Source organism: Hyalella azteca, unplaced genomic scaffold (assembly GCF_000764305.2).
Source record: "Hyalella azteca isolate HAZT.00-mixed unplaced genomic scaffold, Hazt_2.0.2 contig9899, whole genome shotgun sequence".
In the NCBI taxonomy this organism is placed as follows: Eukaryota; Metazoa; Arthropoda; class Malacostraca; order Amphipoda; family Hyalellidae; genus Hyalella; species Hyalella azteca.
In genome coordinates, this window is record NW_025939955.1 from 34564 (window position 1) to 53614 (window position 19051).

The window sequence follows — 19051 nt, forward strand, 5'->3', positions numbered from 1 at the left end:
GCCGGTAGCTAATCTCAGGGCCGTGTTCTGTATAGTTAGACCTACTACTGCGGTGCGCGAGGCGATGATGCACCAGATAGGGACTGTGTAGTTGAGGATTGGGCGAATGATTGTCCGGTAGGTGGCAACAATGTCCCGTTTCGACAAGCCTCAGTTGGCACCAGCCAGGGCTTGTAGAATTCTCAGGGTTCCCATTGCCTTTGTGGCACCTGCTTGACGTGGGAGAGAACATAAAATGGGTGCCCCAGATGACTCCCAGAATTTTAGTTTTTTTCCTTAGTGGGATGACACCGTTACGAGTTGTGGCGGAAGGGTATATACGTGATTGATAGGTATCCAGAGTGAAGAGAGTAACAAAAGATTTGGTCAGGTGCCTTAGTCGATTTCTTAGAGGCGGACCAATCGGAGGTGCCCTTAAGGAGCCCAGCGAGGTCCGACTCAGTAGCATCAAGCCGAAGGGAAGACACAAAGATCGCAAGGTCATCCTCTTACACCATGTTGGAAACCGAAACCTGCGTGTCTGAGATGAAGTGATTTAAGAAGGCAGGAGAGGTAACCGATCCTGGGAGGACTCCTGTGTGAATTGTTCTGAAGGGAGATTGCGTTCTGAGGTACAGGCAGGATGTCAGCCTGCCTCTGAGGTAACAGAATAGCCAACGGACCGAATTGCGGTGCAGATCCGAGGTCGTAATCATAATGAGGGGGAAGAGTGTGTTCGACGCTATCGAATGCTTTCGAGTGGTCGATCGCTGGAGGTGCTGTGCGGGCTGGGGAACGCCCGGAATTGAAGCCTGTTTGTTGCAATCTGATGCGGGAACGGACGGAGGGAAGACTGAAGACTATGAATAAGCTTTTGACAGACAGGCTCAACAACAGCAGTGCTAGAAGATGTCAACCAGCAAGTTCTAGCATATACCCACAGACCCATTTCATCAACTTGACTTCAAAATTACTAAAGATTTGCAGGCAATCATGTCGCTTCAGTCATGTAGCATCCTTCTGAATACACAGAAACTAATGATGACTGGCCAAAATACTTCACCAATACACTCATTAATTGCATGTAATTGATTTGCAAGTGAAAAACATACCACTTAGTTTTAGCAGCATTGACAAAGAAGTCCCTTTCAAGCATCCAGTGATGGAGCTGACTGACTCGAGACGGAATTTTGTCCACAGTATGACGCAATAGAGCATCACTACAGTGTACTACAAGTCATTTGCTTACTCGGATTGATATAAACATCTTAATTGCCATAATTGGGTTAGTCAAGACATCATGACCTTGAATGCTGTAGTGTGGGAGAGAAGGCTGGTCCATGCTAAATTCCAAACAAAATAGAGAGCACCTCCAGAGAAGACCTTGAAAGTTCGCAAGCCATGTCAGCTGGGAAAATCAATAAACGCCATTTATACAACTCCAGCGCTTCGAGCAATCACCAGTTATCTAGAAATACTATGAAGAGAAACAACAGTAGGAAAGATAAATGAACACCACTGAAACAACTGTAACCCTCCGAGCTATCACCAGATATTCAGAAATTAAATAAATACAGATGAATTAAAATGATAGGGAAGGATTTTCAGACAGCTTGAAATAATTGTTGCACGACTTGCAGGACTAATAACAGTTTTATGAAGCTGGAGCCTGGAACAGAAATTCAGTACAGTCACAACCATTGTCATGTCCAGGCGTGTTATGTGGATTATATGAGGCCTGTATGAGGTCAACTACAACAAAAAGTCCAATGGTTCGGGTTTCGGGAGGTATTCGTGGAAAAGCCCGTTTAAAAGGCATAGTTTTATTTTGTCGTGAAGAACGAATAGTCGTGAAATTCAAGTCTGGTTTTTATGCCTAATGGAAATTAAAAGGCAAATTTAAGCAATTTTCCACGGTGAAAATTTAGGAGAGCATGTAATTCGGAGTAAAAAATTCAAAGTTCATTTGATCCTGTATAAAAAATAGACGAATTGGCAGAGTTGTCTGTTATTTCAAAACGTTTATAGAAAATATTAGTGTCAAATTAATTGGTACGCGGATGTTGCTATGAAGTGTGTGGTTTGTGTGGTATGTTTGTTATTTAATGTTTGAAGTATGACTTCAGCCGTTATTGGTATAGACGATGAAGTATTAAGCGATGTATTATCCAATCGGCCTCCCGAAGAAATTGAAAGTCCCATCTGGTGATGGGATCATTCAGAGCATTGTTTGCAATAGAGACAGAAATCTCTTCTGTGTTTTGAGTGAAAAAGCAATTTGGATTTGGTATAACCGGGTATGTATTATCATCTTGTGCAATTTTTTACAATAATATTATGCTAGCTAAAACTGGAAAAAATGAGTTTTTGAATTTCAGGCCATAGTTTGTGGATTAACTTGATTTCAAGCAGTTTTATCAGCCATAGTAGGGTAAACGCGGTATATTCCGACATCGTAGGTAATTTCGTCACCTCTCCAGCTTTTCCTTTATATTAAGCTTTGTTTTAGTTCCATGCGTTCATTGATGGTTGAAATGGTGACGTCATACATTTGCGTGTCTAAATACTGCAAAAACACTAGGTCTTGGCCATCTAGACTGTGAATATATTAGGAATCCTTTAAGTATACTTGTATTCGCTGATTTCAAGTCGTAAATAAATTAATAGATGATTAAGTTGAGATGTTGGATTTAGACACATGAAAACTAATTCCGACACAACTTGAATTGGACACACACAGATCGTTCAAAGCTTTGTACAAAAATTGGAATTTGCTTAATTACAAGCCTAATAGCTGTTAATTAAAACGTAATTAAGTAGTGTTTAATATTCGTTAGTGTTCTAATTTAAAGCCGTGTTGTATCCCAATACAGCTCACACAGCAAACGGAATTCGAACACGTGGATGTTGGCAATACGTATCAGTTAAATTTGAAGCGCTGACGCAATACGACTCACCACGTGTCAAATATTGCCACACAAAGTGACGGAATATAGGGATTTGGTAGCTTTCCATTCTAAAGGCTTTTTAATAAATATGGCAACATTTTGTGATGTTTCATCGTTGCTGACGCATAGTGAAGTGTTTTGAGAGTCATGTGAAGGCAACAGAACTTACGTAACGCATACAGTTTTTTTTTATAGTTTTTCATTTCTTGATGCGTCCTTAATGTGTCGGAATATACCGCGTTTATCCTATTGTGGCAAAACAGTGAGTTTTTTAGACTCTTCCCCAAGTTCAATTTTGAGTCCTATAAGTAGACCAGCAAAGTGGATTGTTAAATGGATATCCACCTTTCCTTATCATACATGAATAACATGATAAGTAAGATATTGATTTTAATTTTAAGTATAAATCAGGAAATTTAAAATTAACTGATTCTAAAAAATTAGTTAATTTTACACACAAAGATGGCAATGTGCTCATATCAATAAAGCTATCATGAACCCTATGTCCTAGCAACCGTTGCTTAGTTCTAGAATTATTATTGTTCTTGTTATTTACTGCATGTGCCACTTGCGGAAGTTGGGGTATTTCAGATTTTTAACTATTTTCTAAATAGTTGGCCAAAGACTGGCAATGGCAAATAGGCCTATCTACTAGAATGCAATAATTTCAATCCAAATGTGTCTGCAAGATTTTCTGAAGGCATAAATTTTGCTGCTGATGCGTTGCCAAAGATCTTGCAATATTCACCCACTTTCTGCACAGTGGCTTGAACTCAGTTTACAAATAAATGTATAAAAAAATTTAGTTTTCATGCACCTCTGGCTCAAACCCAGGATGCAGAGAGTAACTCAAGATCTGAAGATCTTTGGAAACACTCAGAGTCAGACACATGAGTGGCAAACTTCATATCTTCCAATTATCTTGCCTACACATTTTCAAATATTCTTGAATCTTTGGCAAAAACTTCTGTACAAGCAGAACAAAAGAAGTCCAATGTGTGGTACTATAAAAATTCTTCAGCAATCTTATTTCATTTCTTTTGTCACTTTTAAGTTTTACTAAAACATTATATCACATAATTATACAAGTTCACTCCACTTTCCTTTGTTGCCTCACAATCAAGTATCTCAGATTCCTTGTTGCATTGTTAATTTTATATTGCATCCTGGTGAGCATCACTTATGGATGGCTCTGTGTTATGCCTTCTCTTCTTTGCACTTCCTTATGGTTTCTTTCAGTCCCCATATTCACTCAATTTTTGTGAAAATCATTCCATCTATGGAAGGCAATGATATATATATATAAATATGGATAATCTTTGAGCTTGCGTAGTTAAAACATATACTGTTAGTGCCTGAATCTATAAAAATTTTTTAATAAAAGCATATCTTTTATTCAGGAAATTAAACTAAATTTTTTTTGGGTCTACAGGCACTTTCACAAGCTGAAAGTTGGTGATGCATCTGGCACTTAACTAAGTACAGCATTTTACTTATTTCTAAAAGTTATAGATAAAAGCAATATTCTTGAGAATTCTTTATTGCTGAGGATGCACCACATGCATGGCTCATCTTGGCAAATACCCACTCTAACATTTCAGAATCAATTTATACATGACTATTCAATTGATACTGTAGCAGTTCCTCCATGTACTTTTTCTATGTTTGAGAAAAATAGTCGTTCATTAATCTCAAGGTAAAGAGTGAAGGATGAATTCATATAAAGATTTGAAATGGTCTGTGTGTGTACTGCATAAAATGAATAATTTCAATCAAATTTCTAACATACTTCTTATAAAATGCAGGCTATGTGTTTGTATTCATTTGTCCATCTCAATTGGATAGCGCAGCTCTTACATTGGTTATTATGTCCTAATATCAGCCTTTTGTCAGACTAAAATAAGCTCTACAGAGATAAAAGTAATTGCACAATGGCTGTGGTGTAGATTGATACTTAATACTTTCTTGATTTAGGTGGCAATGCCCAATTTTTATCACCGTTGCATAGAAATTACTTTGTTCCTTATGATTGTTTTAAAGTCCACCCTAAAAGCATAATTGTGTTGTGCAGCCATGCCTTCCACTTTGTGGAGTGCGGCGCTCCAGCCAGTGCCTGGAGCAGTTTGGCACCAACATCATGATGGAGTGGCGGCCAGACTCTTCCTCCCTTGTCATTGCTGTGGGTTGTTGTGTTTAAAAATACTCCATTGCGCATTTTGGAGTTAGTTCTGGTTTAGGTTCTTTTAATTCAGTAAGTAAGTCATAAGTACCTACAGAAGACTTTATACAATACATTCAAATTTCATAATTCATTGCATTCTATTATGTCAAAATAGTGAGCAAAAAAAGTTTTTTAAAGCTAAACAATAAGTTTTGCAGATTGATTTTTGTTTTGTAAGTGTAATGCTGTTTAGACAAATTTTTAAAGGTTCGATTTTTCCCTTATTAAACTGCTTCCATGGTTTGTCATTATCATATATGTATAATCAATGACTTAACCTTGTTTTTTATCTTTATTAAATGTAATAAGATATGCAGTTAGCATTTGGTTAGCCAAGTCATTCTTTGCAAATGAATGATTTAGCACATATTTAATTGTGATTATTTGCAGACAAGTGGCAGCAAGTTGCTCTTCTACCGCATTCATGTGGATGAGAAGATGCGAGAAGTTTACATCCAGAATGATTCTCCTAACCCAGGATTAAGAAGATATTCTGCTGAGCTATACACCAAAGAAAAAATCCCCCCACTATTTATTAAGCAGGTCTGTTGTGTTCATATTAACATCAAACTGCATATTGACTTACTGTTCTGTGTGAAGCCATTCTGCAGAAGCTACTTTTTTTCTAGTTAAGTTTATAATAATTCCCGATTTTTTACAAGTTCACATCATAATGATCATTTCACCCAAGAAATTTATATCTCTTTACAATACATTTGTGCCTTTGGCAGGTGAAATGTGTAGATGTGAGAGGTGGAATCAGCTGTCTAGTGTGCTTGAGAGACGAGCTCATGGTGGGGTGTGGTGGAGGCCACATTCAGAGGCTGCGCTGGGACGGCTCGCTGCACTACGACTACTGTATTGACCTGGCGAGGGTGCCCTTCTGTGACGACCAACTTGTCATGCAAGGTTTGCTCAAGCTCACGAAGCAAAGTTCTGTCCTAGAGCTATTATGTTAAAGTGCAGTTTGAAAGATAAAATAAACGTGCTTTATGTGACAGTGGTTTTCATGCCAGAAATTTGATAAAAAAAATTTATAGATTTTTATTTAGTAAAAATATGCTCTGGCAATGATCTTTTATTAATCATAATTGTGTGTAATTGCTACCTAGTTTAAATAGAGGTTGTAATTGTAGCAAAAATAAATGTTAAAACTACATCATCACAAATTTTTTGTGTTTGTGGAAGCACTTTGCTGTTGAAAACATATTGGGTGCTGATAATATAATATTCGTTGTCAGCGCTTCCGCTGACCACGCCAGGAGTGTTCGTGGTGTGCCTCGAGTACTCGCCTCTCGTGGGAGGCTTCGCTACCGTGCTCAGTGATGGCAGAGCTGCCTTCCTCACAGCCTCTACGCTGCAGTTCGACCCCAATGTTGGTGTACCTTCAAACATATTTTTATTTACATTTTAACATCTTTGCTGTCTACGTTATGCATTCAAGTGTTTCTTTCTTCGAGGTTTAAGTTGACATATTTTGATCTACATTTTAACATCTTTGCTGTCTACATTATGCATTCCAGTATTTCTTTGGTCGAGGTTCAAGTTGATATTTGTAATGATTTCATGGTTCATTTCTCTTTTAAGATATCTCGAAATTCAAATTCTAATTTTATATCATAAGATGCATATCCAATGTTGGTGTAGCTTTAAACATATTTTTATCTACATTCTTACATGTATATTGCTGTCTACATCATGCATTCATGTATTTCTTTGTTCGAGGTTTAAGTTGATATATGTAGTGATTTCATAGTTCATATCTCTTTTAAGTTGTCTCGAAATCCACATTCTATTTAAAATCCTAAAATGCACATGCATTATCATAATTTTAATTCGTCTGTAGGTACCATACTTTGAACAGCACCATGCTCTTATTTCCTTATGTTGTTTCAATGCACCCCCAAGTTTGAGTGCCGTCTCAGAATGTCTTATGTGCAGGCAGTTCAAGGCATCTGGGCTCGGGAGCTCGATGATGCGACCTGTGCGGCTATCAATCACAAGTACAGGCTGCTGGCCTACGGCAGAGCTAAGTAAGCTATTAGTTATTTGCGTGGAACTTTGAGATTATTTTGCATCCATTATATGATATTTCAACGTATTGAGTGCTTGCTGGGATATTCTCTATTATTTTTCAGCCATTATATGATATTTCAACGTATGGAGTGCTTGCTGGGATATTTTCTATTATTTTTCAGCCATTATATGATATTTCAACGTATTGAGTGCTTGCTGGGATATTTTCTTTTATTTTTCATCCATTATATGATATTTCAACGTATTGAGTGCTTGCTGGGATATTTTCTTTTATTTTTCATCCATTATATGATATTTCAACGTATTGAGTGCTTCCTGGGATATTTTCTATTATTTTTCATACATTATATGATATTTCAACGAATTGAGTGCTTGCTGGGATATTCTTGGCTAGTGTTGTAACGTACCTATTCTAGCCAAGTCATTGTAATGCGCCGAACAAGCTCGAATCACTACGATGGAGCTCACTACGGTCATTGAAGTGAACAAATTCCTCGTCTTTGTTTACTGTTGGGACCACCATTGTCAACTTGTTCTAGACTCAACAATCGCTTGTTATTGATGTTATATCTCTTTAGAAACTAAGCTAGTGTGTTTATATGCAACGTATCCTATCAATTTTGGGACTACTTCATACAGTTATAACAATTATTGAATTTTTAAATTGTTTCTGTTGAAAAATACTATTCCACATTTGTTACCTTATTAATAAAATTTTTTTTAAACCTGATGTATAAGAATTAAAGTAGAAGAATATATGTATCAATTTCACTGTAATGATTTGCTTCCATAGCTTTGAGGACATCATTTGCGTGTCTTTCCAAATGTTCTTTGTTGCGGTATTAAATGTGTTTTAACTTTTGTTGGAAGGCATAATCCTAAGATTATTATGAATTATAAAAACAGCTAATATAAACTTGCAATAAAAAAATATTCCAACGACCACCAGAACATGATTCAATTGATCTGAGCATTCCAATAACTAACAGCCAAATGCAGTCAGATGCTAAATGCTCATTTAATGCCGCTAAGACTATCTTACCTAATTGTGGGCTTTTCTAATCGACTTTCAGTATGTAAAATAAAGGTAAAAGTATTTGCGTAAACTCTCATTTTAATCGGGATTCATTATCTCTACACGGAGTACTAGTAATATATAACATTAATGTATATCTTCAACAATCATTGATTTCATTAATACTGAATATGGTGCCAAGCTGTTGATGGCTGCTATGAACTAACACTTGAAGCATATTGCCTTAACACGTTGACTACGATTGCTTGATCTTGTACTATTATTTCATTTTTTTTATACTTTTTTAAGCAGGGTTGCCAGACGGTCATTTTTTCCGGACAAATTCCGTGATTTAGTTTTCCTCAATTGCGTTGGCCGGCTAAAATTTATGATAGAGGTACTTCCTAATTAAATTTTAAATACCGCAAAAAGAAAATAAATGGAATTTTTATAGCGGAACCTACAAATAAACTAGTATACATTGAATTATCGGCCTTTTTTTGGCCTTTTTTGTTCTCGGATTTGGCCGATTTTAGGCAACCTGAATTATGTACATCTACGTCCTGGAGAAATACATTTCGTGGTACGCATATGTACCAATACGTAGTCAACGTGTTAACAGAACAACCTGACCTGAAAGTCTCTTGTTTCAAAGAGGCAAAGCTGTGGCTCCAGGCGGTCAATTATCGGCCAATTTAAAATTTAATTTCCATATAAATTAATTAAAAATTATACTGACTTTTGAAAATGGTGGTCCCGATTTGCGGATTGATGTGCTTTAATTTTTTTATATAGCAATATGAAGTAGTAAGAGATTATATTATAAATATATTTACATTTCCGTCTTCAAAATTACCATTCGGATAGTAACCAGCACCAAGTGGATGTTATGGGAAGTGGTAGACAGCACAGGTTATTATTCACCAGGAATTTGGTAGCTAAATAACTGAAGTCTTATGAAAGATATACTCCATATTAAACCATATAAACAAGCTTTCAGCTCGGAAATCGAGCGACTAGCATGAAACATATTCTCTAAGGTCCAGTTTGAGTCATGAGTTGTGTTTATGTTTTTAAACCTGACAATGTTTGTAAATGTAAGTTGTCATCGAATGTTCGATATACATTGAAAAACTTAAAACTTTCATCGTCATCGAATGTTTGATAACAAACACGGCGCCGTACAACCGTTTTAAAGTTCTGAATTCAATTAAAATTTTTGTATGGATCCCTTCTCATACTCTATTTTTATTACAACACTTCTCTTTAACTTCACTTCTTGTTTGTTTGTCTGTCTGTCTGTCTCTCTGCTACAAATCTTGTAATCGAAATTTAACACACTTTTACTTATCCTATCGATCTGAAATTTTGCACACTTGTGTAAAGTTGGAGACAATGCATAAATCAAATGTCAAAATAAATTATTTTAAAAAATTTGTTTTTTCAATATTAAAAAAATTGAAAAAGTAATTTTGTCAGCTACAAATCTTATAACTGATATTTGACACACTTTTACCTGTCTAATTGATCTGAAATTTTGCACAAAAATTGAAAAATTAATTTTTTTAATATTCGAAAGTTAAATGAGAAATTCATTGTAGATCTGTAAGATTGGAGATACTGGATTCTTTGGAAGTGTTGTCTTTAAAAAGTAATTTTTAAACGTATATTATTTATATTCAAATGATAATTTATGTATGTATTTGCCTAACTTCGTAAAAACTTGCGATCATGTTCTTATGTATTTCAGTTAAAAGTAAATGTCACAAATTTTGCATGCTTGCTATTGAAATAAAGTAATGGATATTTTTAGCGCATTTTCTCATTTATGGAAAAAATGCCCTATTGTGCTCGTCATGTCCGTCCGTCCGTCCATCTGTCTGTCTGTCTGTCCGTCCGTCCGTCCGTCCGTCCGTCCGTCCGTCCGTCCGTGACTTCACGTTTTCGTCGACGAGAAAATGCGCTCTATGTCCCTCACTGCAGTGAGGGACATAGATATATATATTTTTGATATATTTTTCCCTTGACTTCTTTTTCCGAGGCTCGCTGTACTAAATTGACAACTTGTTGCAGCGGTAAAATGCGCTCTCTGTCACTCACTGAATCTAGTACTGAGATATTTTTTTCCCTTGACTTCTTTTTCCATGGCTCGCTGTACTAAATTGACCACTTGTTACAGCGGGGAAGGCATCGTGTACCAGGTGGACGAGGCCACGGGGGGGCTGGAGGTCACACACAGACTCGCGCTCTCCCCTCGGGACTACTCAGGCTATCCTGGACCTGTTGGTGAGACCTGGGCCTATACTTTCAAAAAAGTTAAGAGATCGTAAGTTCATCAGCCAATCATTGACGGTCTTTTAATAAGCAAAATCCACCAATCATAGACAAGAAAATAGAGCGTAAGTACTTACGTTCACTTGCCGAGTTTTGAAAGTATGGCCCCTGGCTTATTAGGCCTACGTATGTTATATGAGTGTAAACTGTTAGAAAAATTACCGTTAACGGTATTACCGGCGTTTCAGTGGCCGGTCGGCATGTAAAAAGAAACACCGTGTCGCCGTTTTTATTCGAACTTAACACTAGAAATCCGTAAAACATCCGATAAAAACTGCGAAACAGTTCATTTTCACGGGGCCACTAGAATGGCCACTAGAATGCCAGTGGGACCGTTTTTTCTAAGTGTAATATGGTGTGGTGATGGCGCCTGAGATGGTTTAACAAATGCTTGTACTTCTGTTATCATTAGTCTTAACCTCCAAGTTATTAATGCTCAATCAGATGGGCTTTCTTGCTGTTTATATGAGCCACGTTCGCAAGTACTCCGTTTTGGTGAATATTTCCTCATAACGACTAGATTATTTGAAGTTGAAATGTAAAATCTGCGTACATATTTTGCTTTATCGCTGCTCCTTGACGGCTCTCTTCCTGAGAATTAATCGTAGGTCTAAGCGTAATCGGACAACGAACAACTCATTGTAGGTCCAAGCATAATCAGACAACGAACATCTCATTGTAGGTCTAAGCATCAACAGACAACGAGCATCTCATTGTAGGTCTAAGCATCAACAGACAACGAGCATCTCATTGTAGGTCCAAGCATAATCAGACTTCAAAAATTTTCACGATGCAACGTCGCAAATCAACTTAGGATCTGTCAAAGATAAAGATAGCACCACTGCGTTTCAACAGGACTGCTGAAGTGGTCCCCTGACGGGACGGTGCTGGCGCTGTGCTGGGCCAGCGGAGGCTTGTCCCTCTGGAGCGTCTTCGGGTCGCTGCTCACGACGTCCCTCAAGTGGGACTACGACGACGACCCGCGCTCCAGACCCATCGCCATCTCCTCTCTGGTGAGTGTGCTCTGTCGGACTATATGCCTTGAATACAACCCTTTACCACATCCCTTCACCACACATCCCTTCACCACACATCTCTTCACCTCACATCCCTTCACCACACATCCCTTCACCACACATCCCTTCACCACACATCCCTTCACCACACATCCCTTCACCACACATCCCTTCACCACACATCCCTTCACCACACATCCCTTCACCACACATCCCTTCACCAGCCTTTAACAAAACTTCAAAGTTCAATGAAAACTAAAAAATATTTTATTGTATTTTTAATAAATTTCCATGCGGTGCAAAACCACAACAATAAGATTGATTTGTCACGTACAGGAGTGGGGCGCGGAGGGCTACGAAGCTTGGTGCGTTCAGATATCGAGACAGAAGCCTGCAGCGGCGCCCAGTGTAGGAGGCCTGATGCTCGCTACGGGCGGCACCACGCCGGCCTGTGAGCAGCCTGCTCACGCTGCAGCTGCTCATACGAAAGCTAACGTTGATGGTGTGGATGACGGGGAGGCTTCTGATGCAGCTTCTGATCTCACGACAGCGGTGTTGCAGTTCAACTTCATCAAAAGTGCTCTCACTGTTAACCCGAGCATGGTTAGCATACGCGAGCATCATTCACTTCCAGGATTTTTAATTTATTTGTGAACTATTCAACATGACTAGTTTTCTGTTCGCTGTGACTTTTCTCTTAGCGATATTCATCTTTGGATGCATTTTCCTTGACGCCATTGAATCTTTGTATTAACCAATTAAGAAATATTTTATTATAATTAGTAATTATATAATTAATATATTGATAGATTAATTATATTATCCCATCACGAGAGCATATTTCTTGTCTAAATTATGTTTGTCAAAATAAATTTCTGCTGTTTCATGTAGTGACTGAGATGTAGTTAACTCGTGATAGCAATCGAGAAGACTGCCATTGCAGACATTTTATTCTTGTAATGAATGTTAAATTGCTTAATATTCTTATTCAGATCCATCAATATTAATTTTGTTGCTGGTTTCCAACCTTTCGTTATAATTTTCTTTACCAAATAAACGTTCTGTAAAGCAATACCTTTACCAAATAAACGTTCTGTGAAGCAATACCTTTACCAAATAAACGTTCTGTGAAGCAATACGTTTACCAAATAAACGTTCTGTAAAGCAATACGTTTACCAAATAAACGTTCTGTGAAGCAATACGTTTACCAAATAAACGTTCTGTAAAGCAATACCTTTGCCAAATAAACGTTCTGTGAAGCAATACGTTTACCAAATAAACGTTCTAAAGCAATACCTTTACCAAATAAACGTTCTGTGAAGCAATACCTTTACCAAATAAACTTTCTGTAAAGCAATACGTTTACCAAATAAACATTTGGTAGAGCAATACGTTTACCAAATAAACGTTCGGTAAACATTGCAGCATTACTGAGTCACTTGTCTTGTTCAGAGCGGCGTACAACGCGTGTTGCTGCAAGGCAGTGACCGCATTTACCTGAGCACTCCTGAAGAACTGCCGTACAGCAACTGTAACGTCGCTGGCGAGTCTCTGGGTCCCTACGGTGACGAATCCTTCACTAGTGACGTGCTCTTCCCTGACGAGGAAGAGGAGGACGGCTGCAGCACAGAGGGCAGGAACGATCATTATTACCTTGAGAACGAACACAACGCCTTCGCTGGCTGCAATAAACAATGGCTCGTCGTGCCCATCCCTTATAACTACACCGCCGCAAACTTCCCCATACGTGTTAGTTCTGATCAAAAATGGTTTTTAGAAATTATGTTTTGAAATTGAAAACGTTAATACAAGTTTTATCGGATAATAATTATTTATTTTTGTTCATTGCTGACTCGATTTCATAGCATAATACTAAGTTATCCATGCCATGCACTGTGATGTTTGCCCAGACTTCTTTTTCAGATGTCATCAAGTTTTTCATGTGTGTCTTGAAACATCAAAAGATTGTGTTTATGTTGTAAAATATTACCTACTGCATTGTTTCCTTCCTAATATTTATTAATCATCTGGTATGGATGTTGGGTTGTGCTATGTAACCAAAAGCTCGCCAGATTTTCTATTGAGTACAATTACCGGGAATGTAGTTTGCTAATTTATATTCATTCCTGTTCAGTATGTGTGCACATCTCCGGACTGCAGCGTCGTGGGGGTGGCCGGTCGTAATGGCGCTGCTCACTATTCCCTCAAGAGTCGGCGCTGGCATTTATTTGGTAATGAGAGTCAAGAAGAAGACTTCGTAGTGACCGGTGGACTTGTGTGGTGGCAGTCCACACACCTCGTGCTCGGAGCCTACAACATTCCTGCCAACACAGACGAACTCAGACTGTACCCTCAGCACCAGAAACTTGACGACCAGTTCTGTACGGTGGTCAAGCAGCCTGCTCAGGTAAGCTTATATTGGCCGCCGTCCTGCACTTCTTCGATCATGTAATACTTAATTCATAGCTGATCATGTAATCCATAATTCATAGTTGATCATGTAATCCATAATTCATAGTTGATCATGTAATCCATAATTCATAGTTGATCGTGTAATCCATAATTCATAGTTGATCGTGTAATCCATAATTCATAGTTGATCCTGTAATAAATAATTCATAGTTGATCATGTAATCCATAATCCACATTTGATCGTGTAATACATGAAAAATTTCTCTCAGAATTCTCTTCTTTGTACAAGATTTGAATAATTTGTACAATTCCAAATGAAAAAAGTTCCAAAAAATGAAATAGAAAAATTCTTTTGTATTTTTAGTTGTTTACTGCAGTGTAAAGTCTGATTACTCGGAACTACAGGACCGGTATGACTGGAGCTAGTCATTACAAACTTTTAAATATGCCACGGAACTGATTCGAGATGAATTTTATGTGTGTTGCAGTCTTTTCCCTGCAACGCTGATATTGTGCACACCCAGAAAACTCTTTGATTATCATCAAATGTCCTAACTTTATTTATTACTTGCCAGTTTGCGACTTGGTTTATGTCTACCAATAAAGCATTGATATCAGTCCAATTGATCGTACTGTTGCAGGTGCTGCTGCTAAATATTTACAGGGACCTACTGGCAGTGCTCACGGCTGACTGTCACATCACAGTTTATCACCTCAGTCTCAACTCTGCGGCTAAAGGTGAGCAGCTTACGCACGGACTCTTTAATCCCTTGTGTTCTGCATCGAAAAATGTATTGTACGTTTAAGCGGTTTTATCATCTCTTATATTTTCAGGAAATTTTCAGCTTCCTCGGACGTCTGTAACAGCGTTGCCAGAATGAGTTCTCCTTGCAAAATGCTTCACAAACTTTTTGTTTTGCTTCAAAGCTTTTGCGAACTTTGTTACAGGATCTTTTTGTTTATTTTTTACTGTAAGGCCATTCTAGACGCAAGAAATTCGTATTTAAACGTTGTTAGTAACATTAACTTTCAAATAATAATAATAAACAATAATAATATTCTTCTAATAACCCTTCAAATCATGAACGATCTTTTGGACAGCAATCTTACTCGTGTATTCTAGAAGCTCTTGTTTGGGGAATTTTGGTATAAATTTGACGTTCGCGTAACTGATCACAACGTAATAGATTAACATTCTAAACCTGTGGTTCAAAAGCTTTTTGTTGTAATATAAGACTCAAATCCCGCAAGACTTTCAATTGAGTATAATTGCCAAGGTATATTAATGTACCTATTCAATATGCAAATTATATTAGAATAATAATGGTTAATGCCCTGGGCTTAATCCCCGTCGCCAGTTTGACCCTATCACTTTATCCCTACTAACTTATTCATGTATGATTCGTAATCCTCCTTCTGATCTCCTCTCTCCCTTCCCCAAGGTTTCGGGATATGTGCGAATTCTCTTAATTAAATTAAATTCCAGTTAAATCTTCCTGCTTGAAAATTATTTAGTAGAGAATGAGGCTCTCCAGCAAGAACAACTAATGAAAAAAAATCAAAATAATACTTCCACGAATAAACCCTTAAATACAATAGCGCAACTAGAAATACGAAATTAACTAGAAATACAATAGAAATCTTAATACATAAACATTGAACCTACACTATTAACACTACACTCGCGCCTTCTTCCCAGCTGCACATCACCAAGTTTTCTCTTTACATAAAATTAGTAAATCTTTAATCGAAACCCCAAAATCATGACAATTAACTCTTCCCTCCACAGATGAATCAACCATTCATTCTTTTATTTGTAGCTTTGCGTCGCTTATATGGACATTAGTGATGCACAAATTAACGTCTTCCTGTTTCTTTTGCTATGAATATTCAACGTAGTTTAGTCATCTCATAAATCATTTGAGCTTCTTTTCTTACCATAATTTAACTTATGATTCTCATACACGATAATATCCCAGTTTGTATGTGCTAGTATCTTCATATGTGCCAGTCATCTTCATAAATCATTTGAGCTTCTTACCACAATCTACCTTATGATTCTCATACACGATAATATCCCAGTTTGTATGTGCCAGTATCTTCATATGTGCCAGTCATCTTCATAAATCATTTGAGCTTCTTACCACAATCTACCTTATGATTCTCATACACGATAATATCCCAGTTTGTATGTGCTAGTATCTTCATATGTGCCAGTCATCTTCATAAATCATTTGAGCTTCTTTTCTTACCACAATCTACCTTATGATTCTCATACACGATAATATCCCAGTTTCTGTCAGTATTTGTGTCTGACTTGCCATGGTTTGTATGGACAGCCAAGCGCGGGACTGGAGTCTCTCAAATTCGCGCTCTCGCTTTGCCTGGCCTCACGCCTGCCCCATTCCGTCTAACTGTCCTGCAGCCGCTCGTAGTGAGCAGCAAGAGCGTCATGTTCGACGCTAGGGCTTTGCCCTTAAGAAATAAAGTCAGACGCGCTCCATGGAGGACCCGGGCCAGTGATGGAGAGGAGTCAGCTCCTGACTCCACTGACGCGCCACGAAAACGTCAGCGTGGGTGGTGGCTTCATCGGTCATTGTTTTTGTTACGTGTGTGAGACTAGCGCGTTCTCGGGAGTTCTCTGTGCTTTGCGGGATGGCAGCAACATGCGCTTTTTAGCGCATTTTCTCATTTATGAAAAAAATGCACTATTGAGCTCGCCTGTCCGTCCGTCTGTCTGTCCGTCTGTCTATCCGTCCGTGACTTCATATTTTCGTCGACGAGAAAATGCGCTCTCTGTCACTCACTGCAATGAGTACTGAGTTATATTTTTTTTTAACTGACGCTGGGGTTTGCCGTTCGTGTTTTCTTCTGTCCGTGGCACATTCATGGTAGTGGTTTCGTCGGGAGTTTCTTCTTATGATCGTTTGACCCGAGAGAAAAATTACTTCTAGCCCTTCGAACCCTTCTAACCTAATTAATCTAACCCTTCGAGGGCTTTTTTTTACAGCCGTTCCACTGCGAAAAAATCGCACTGTTTGGCCATCCATAATTTTCTAGGTTATCTACTCTTGGGAAATCTGGTTTCATTTCGTGTGTTATTCTTTTTTTCGCGTTTGCCATCATTGAACATATGTAGGTATGTATATATGCTTGCGTTGTCATATACATTGCAGAGCAACTACGCGCATTTCATAGATCAAGCCGTCATTTGTTGATCTGTCGCGCCTTTTGTTTGTTACGCTTTAAAGCTGGACACTTACTCGGAGGCTTCATTGATTTTGATTGAAGAACCTGGATGTGTTGAAACTTTAATTAAAAAATGCACTATCGGTTTACCAAGATTGTAAGCGGTGCCAAATAGGATTACCTAACAGCCAAGCTATGAACAAGCTTTGTCGGTGTAGGCAGCAGGAGGCGGTATCTGAAGCTCTATTAAACTTATTTCCACTATGCTATTAGTTCTACTATCACTACTACAAATATACTATTACTCCTACCATAACTACTACTTACTTCTACTACTACTGACGCAGGAAGCGGTCGTGGGACAGACGAGGGATGTGTCGTGGAGCGTGTACAGGAGGTCGACATCAGTGGTCTGGCTGTACTACCACTATACTACTACTTCTACTATCACTACTAACTACAAATATACTATAACTCCTACTTTAACTACTTGTACTATTACTGACGCAGGAGGAGGTCGTGGGGCAGACGAAGGATGTGTCGTGGAGCGTGTACAGGAGGTCGACATCAGTGGTCTGGCGGTACACCCTGCATGTGTGGTGTCCATCGCCCTCACCTCCCTACGCACCGAGTCTCCCAAGCTCCCCACACATCCCACCGCTGCGCCCTCCGTCATGTCCAGGCACAGGTGTCTTCCTCGTCACTAAGTCCCACCCAGAATTAGATAGAAGTTTAAAATATTCAATTAGTTCTTTTCTTTAATCAGAATAGAAGTTTAAAATATTCAATTAGTTCTTTTCTTTAATCAGAATTAAACATGAAATAATGCAATGAAAGTAAATAGCGTCCAAAATTATCGATTGTAAGTTCTCCAACAGAGCACCCCAGTTTATTGATATACAGGGTTTTTCTAAATGTTGGACCCAATTTAATAAATTCGTATCTATTTATGTTTAAATTCAAAATGAACAATTTATACAAATGTACAGAGAAAGATTCAAAACATTTTTTAAATTATTCAAACGCGGAATTGGGCGGCGGGGCGGAAACGACCGCTATAGTTCTCGCGCCAGTCAGCTGCCTTTGTGTTCCACTGTCACTTGTGAGTGAGATGGATACTGTGCAGCCCAAGGCTTTCTGCGTTCTTGAGTTTGCTAAAAGTGAGTCGCAAGTTGCAGTGCAGCGGGCATTTCGTCTCAAATTCGGTACTGAACCTATTGGCTGGCTGGTGCGAGAACTCTAGCGGCCTTTTCCGCCGCCGTCTCCCAATTCCGTGTTTGAATAGATTAAAAAATAATTTTAATCTTTCTCTTTCCATTTTTGTATAAATTATTCATATTAAATTTATACCTAAATATTTACGAATTCATTAAATTGGGTCCATCACCCTGTATTTCTGCCTGATTTCACCGCGCAAAGTATGTGAACAGGTGTGCTCTACTCTGAATGTTCGTTTCGCCACATGCCGAAAGTTGGCTCGAATTAAATCGTTTTACACCTCCTGGCACATTTAAACACATCGCATTTTCTCCACAACAGAAGCACGGTTGGGTCGTCATCTCGCCTGAACAGTTCATACGAACATCACCGGCTCGGCTACGAACACAGCGTCAGCTACTGCGGCTCACAAGCCGCCTCTGCGGGTACCGACGTATAACTTTATTTTTTAATTTAATAAATCTTGCTTATGCTTTCCAAGGTGGTTCTTAGCTTCTCATAGAAGTCACTTTGCTAAGGGAAGAAGATATGTAGAATATATCAGAATTTTTCGGTTGAATAAATAAATTTGTGCTGGCTCTATTTTCCTGATCTTTTACGTGACAAATTTTTTTTATCTTGGTCAAAATGCTGCAGAAATCAATAAACTAATGTGAATCCGCTAACAAACCGCTCATATTA

The 19051-nt window shown here is 38.3% G+C and overlaps 1 protein-coding gene across 1 annotated transcript in view; it reads left to right on the plus strand.

Moving 5' to 3' along the window:
- Positions 1-2028: 2028 nt before the first annotated feature.
- LOC108666385 (guanine nucleotide exchange factor subunit Rich) overlaps positions 2029-19051 on the plus strand; it is a 36373-nt gene continuing 19350 nt past the window's right edge. Inside the window, exons 1-15 of the mRNA XM_047882207.1 lie at positions 2029-2276; positions 4999-5106; positions 5539-5691; positions 5880-6057; positions 6390-6523; positions 7090-7181; positions 10380-10486; positions 11390-11547; positions 11887-12153; positions 13004-13300; positions 13686-13958; positions 14605-14701; positions 16303-16536; positions 17663-17840; positions 18692-18795. Coding sequence (XP_047738163.1) covers positions 2139-2276; positions 4999-5106; positions 5539-5691; positions 5880-6057; positions 6390-6523; positions 7090-7181; positions 10380-10486; positions 11390-11547; positions 11887-12153; positions 13004-13300; positions 13686-13958; positions 14605-14701; positions 16303-16536; positions 17663-17840; positions 18692-18795 — 2518 coding nt within the window. The 5' untranslated portion in view covers positions 2029-2138. The remainder of the gene's footprint in view (positions 2277-4998; positions 5107-5538; positions 5692-5879; positions 6058-6389; positions 6524-7089; positions 7182-10379; positions 10487-11389; positions 11548-11886; positions 12154-13003; positions 13301-13685; positions 13959-14604; positions 14702-16302; positions 16537-17662; positions 17841-18691; positions 18796-19051) is intronic.